The sequence below is a fragment of the Lutjanus erythropterus genome, chromosome 16 (genome assembly GCF_056507025.1).
Source record: "Lutjanus erythropterus isolate fLutEry1 chromosome 16, fLutEry1.hap2, whole genome shotgun sequence".
Lineage (NCBI taxonomy): Eukaryota > Metazoa > Chordata > Actinopteri > Lutjaniformes > Lutjanidae > Lutjanus > Lutjanus erythropterus.
Genome location: NC_139332.1, coordinates 30,745,189 through 30,749,321, shown reverse-complemented (window position 1 = coordinate 30,749,321; position 4,133 = coordinate 30,745,189). Strand labels below are relative to the sequence as shown.

The 4,133-nt window shown below is 39.7% G+C and overlaps 1 protein-coding gene across 1 annotated transcript; it reads left to right on the top strand.

Annotated features, from left to right (window-relative positions):
- Positions 1-210: 210 nt before the first annotated feature.
- Positions 211-4,133, top strand: LOC146313373 (uncharacterized). The gene is made up of 4 exons (XM_084739464.1): positions 211-386; positions 494-801; positions 3,490-3,586; positions 3,694-4,133. Exons 1-4 carry the CDS (start codon positions 296-298, stop codon positions 4,014-4,016), a joined length of 819 nt encoding a protein of 272 aa, XP_084595590.1. The 5' UTR covers positions 211-295; the 3' UTR covers positions 4,017-4,133.

The following is a 4,133-nucleotide window of genomic DNA, read 5'->3' as shown; positions in this document are numbered from 1 at the left end:
CTGACAATTTTAAAAGGAAATTGTAGACTCAGTTCTTTCTACTGTTTAACCTGTTTTGCCTTTTCTGTTAGCTTGATGACTGCAGTTTAAGTCTGTGACGCTGTCTTTTATTTGCTTTATTGTCTTTTATTGTGAAGCACTTTGTGATGTCTGCTCATGAAAGATGTTATTCAAATAAACATACTGACTTATTTTCCATAGAGAGCCACTTTGCATCAGCAGCACCATGCTCCAGTGCTCTGGGAGAGTTTATAGTCCTGAGAGTTGAAGACTGGATGACTGACAGCTGTCCTTCATGACAACAGAAGACACAGAAATCCTCCTCATCAAAAACATGACTTTGATCTGCGTCCTCATCTGGACTCTCCTCTGCTGCTGCTTCACAGGTAAAGTCCAGAGAATCAAACTCCTCTCCTCTATCAACATCCGTCCCTCTGAAATGAAGCCCACAAAACCATGACGCTGCTTTATGTTTTTGTCTCTGTGTCCTCAGAGTCCAGAGGTCAGGTCACAGTGACTCAGCCTGGAGCAGTGAGGTCTGCTGTGGGAGGCTCCGTCTCCATCACATGTAGGACCAGTCAGAATATTTATGATTCTAACTGTTTAGCCTGGTTCCAACAGAGAGATGGAGAAACTCCTAAACTTTTCATTTACCAGACTAGCACTCGAGTATCAGGGATTCCAGATCGTTTTACAGGCAGTGGATCAAACTCTGACTTCACTCTGACCATCAGTGGAGTCCAGACTGAAGATGCAGCAGTTTACTACTGTCAGAGTCTCCATAGCATCAACAGCCAGTGGGTGTTCACACAGTGAAAAGTTGTCGCACAAAAACCTCCCTCAGTCAGACTCAACAGAAAGTGAAGTGACTCCTGCAGCTGGTTGTGTGTGATGCAGCTTCCCCTTCTGGCCAGAGGTAAACATAATACAAATAATCATTGATAAAATCTACAACTTCAGTTTAAGTATTTTGACATTTGGTTTTCTTGCTGTGACTGGAGTGACTTGGTCATAACTTTTGATCTCAGTTTCATCCTGGGTGACAGAAACTGTATTTAATTAATATGAAATATAAAGATGAGAATCAGAAACCTACATGATCAAAGATGTTCATCCCTCAAATTTGAGAAAATATTATCTTAAATACATGTCATAACATAGACTGAAAGTTCATTCTTTCATCTTGTCAACAGCAGTTAACAAAACAATCTTTCTACAATGTTCATACACAGTAATATGACACATCACAACTCCATCAGAAAAACCTGAAGTATTTAGTTACTTTCTCTCAAATTAACTTTGTTATACACGTGTTCATAAAGTCTCTTTACAATTTAACAAATTTATTACAAAAGCACATGAATAGACAAATCTGTGGAAATTATTACAAAACGAAACGTTGATACTGAAGGTGTTTTTCTGCCTCATTTAATACACCTCTATATGGGCACCATTAGTTGCACGAAGCACATCAAGACGGTACTCGATTTCTTGTCATGTTTGCTGTAGCATAGCCTCATCAATGGTGGCAATGGCATCAGTGATCTTTTGCTTCAGGTCGTTGATGTCCCGTATCTTGGTTCGATACACGATATCTTAAATAACACCATAGAAAGAATGCGTATCCGATTTTGTTTCAATAAAACACCATACACATTGTGCCTTTTCTTGAGGAGTAGCCATTTTTGGGGGGTTTATTTAACAGAACCTATTTCATCAACAGGGTACCTGAAATACACAAACGCAATGTGATTAAAAACTTTGATAACCACTGAGTACATAGAACAAATCTGATTAACATATCTCATCAATTGTTTTTGTAATAATTTTTTTAAATTGTAAAGAGACTTTGTGGACACCCTGTGCAAAGCAGTAACAATGGTGCTGAAGATGTTATTTACACGGACAAAAGTTTATTTGTTAGGAGGACATTAAATTTCCTCGAGTGTTAATGTCAACAAGAAGAAAACAACATTTGGAGAACAGATGAACATGTCACAACATGAAGCCGGTGTCTGTGGATTTAATGAATCTACTGTGAATATTAAAACAGGAACATAAGGAAGCAATTACTCCTGAAAATATATGTATGTACACCACTAATGAGATGAATAATTCTTTATTTTTATTTAAATATGGAGACTGTGTTGTCATCACTTTCATAGAGCTTGTTATTCAAAACATTCCTGGGGTTAAAAACTCGGATCTCAGGACGCCCCTATAGCTCAGTTGGTAGGACGTGGGCACCATGTGTTGAGGCTGTCAGTCCTCTGCAGCAGCTGCTGGTTCGATTCCCGCCTTCAGCCCATTTACTGCGTGTCATCCCCTCTCTCTCTGCCCCCTTTCCTGTCATATCTTCAATTTCCTTTTCCTTTGTGGTCAAAATATCTGCTACCAAGCTTTTAAATCAAATCATCCACAAGGGTCATGTAAAACACCCGTTTTCAAGTCTTTATACTGGATTCACATTAAGTTCAGAATTCAATTCAATATTCTTGTGATCAATTTTAGAGCCTTGCATCATCAGGCACCTGCCCACATTAAAGAGCCACTGCAGCTCTGTTCTACTGGTGGGAATCTGAGGTCCTCTGATGAGGACGTATTGGATGTTCTTTGCTTCAGACTCAAGAGGTCTCTCTGATTGGAATTTGATACCTTTAAAAAGCAGCTCAAGAACCATTTGTTGATTCTGTTTAATTTGGTTCGCCTGATGTCTTTAGTTTGATGTGTGGATTTCAAGTGTGTAACACTGTCTTTTATTTGATTTTCATCTTTTATTGTGGATGACTTTGTGATTTCTGCTCTGCTGTTCTGTGGTGTTCCACAAGGTTCTGTCCCGGGTCTGATGCTGTTTGTATTGAGAATAATTATTGTCAGGCAAATAAGTAATTTTAAAAGTTACTCCTACCATCGTTATGCAGATGATATGCAATTATATATGTTCTATGAGCCTCAAAATCTGTCTGTTTCACTAAATTGCCTCAAATTATAAAAGACTGAATGGCAGATATTTTTCACCAGCTAAATACTGACAAAACATAAGTTGTTATTTTTGACTAAGCTGGTTTTGTTCAGTGGGTGCTGGAAAGTTTTGGCTTATCTTTCTCTTCTGTTTAACTTCCTTTTGACTTCCTATGAGCCAGGCTTTCAAGAAAGAAAAAGACAAAAGGAGACCATGTGTTTGAGGTCATTGCTTCTATTGACACCTTTATAAGACAACTGTAGACTCAGTTGTTTCTTCTGTTTAATTTGTTTTGACTTAAGTTTTTAGCTTGATGTCTGCATGTCAAGTCTGTTCCTCTGTCTTTCATTTGTCTTGTTGTATTTTATTGTGAAGCACTTTTTGATTTCTGCTCATGAAAGATGTTATTCAAATAAACATACTGACTTATTTTCCATAGAGAGCCACTTTGCATCAGCAGCACCATGCTCCAGTGCTCTGGGAGAGTTTATAGTCCTGAGAGTTGAAGACTGGATGACTGACAGCTGTCCTTCATGACAACAGAAGACACAGAAATCCTCCTCATCAAAAACATGACTTTGATCTGCGTCCTCATCTGGACTCTCCTCTGCTGCTGCTTCACAGGTAAAGTCCAGAGAATCAAACTCCTCTCCTCTATCAACATCCGTCCCTCTGAAATGAAGCCCACAAAACCATGACGCTGCTTTATGTTTTTGTCTCTGTGTCCTCAGAGTCCAGAGGTCAGGTCACAGTGACTCAGCCTGGAGCAGTGAGCTCTGCTGTGGGAGGCTCCGTCTCCATCACATGCAGGACCAGTCAGAATGTGTATGGTTCTAACCGTTTAGCCTGGTACCAACAGAGAGATGGAGAAACTCCTAAACTTCTCATTTACTATGCTAGCACTCGAGTATCAGGGATTCCAGATCGTTTTACAGGCAGTGGATCAAACTCTGACTTCACTCTGACCATCAGTGGAGTCCAGACTGAAGATGCAGCAGTTTACTACTGTCAGAGTCTCCATAACATCAACAGTCTGTGGGTGTTCACACAGTGAAAAGTCGTCGTACAAAAACCTCCCTCAGTCAAACTGAACAGAAACTGAACTGACTGCTGCAGCTGGTTGTTGGTGATGCAGCTTCCTCTTCTGGTCAGAGGGAAACATCATAAAAAT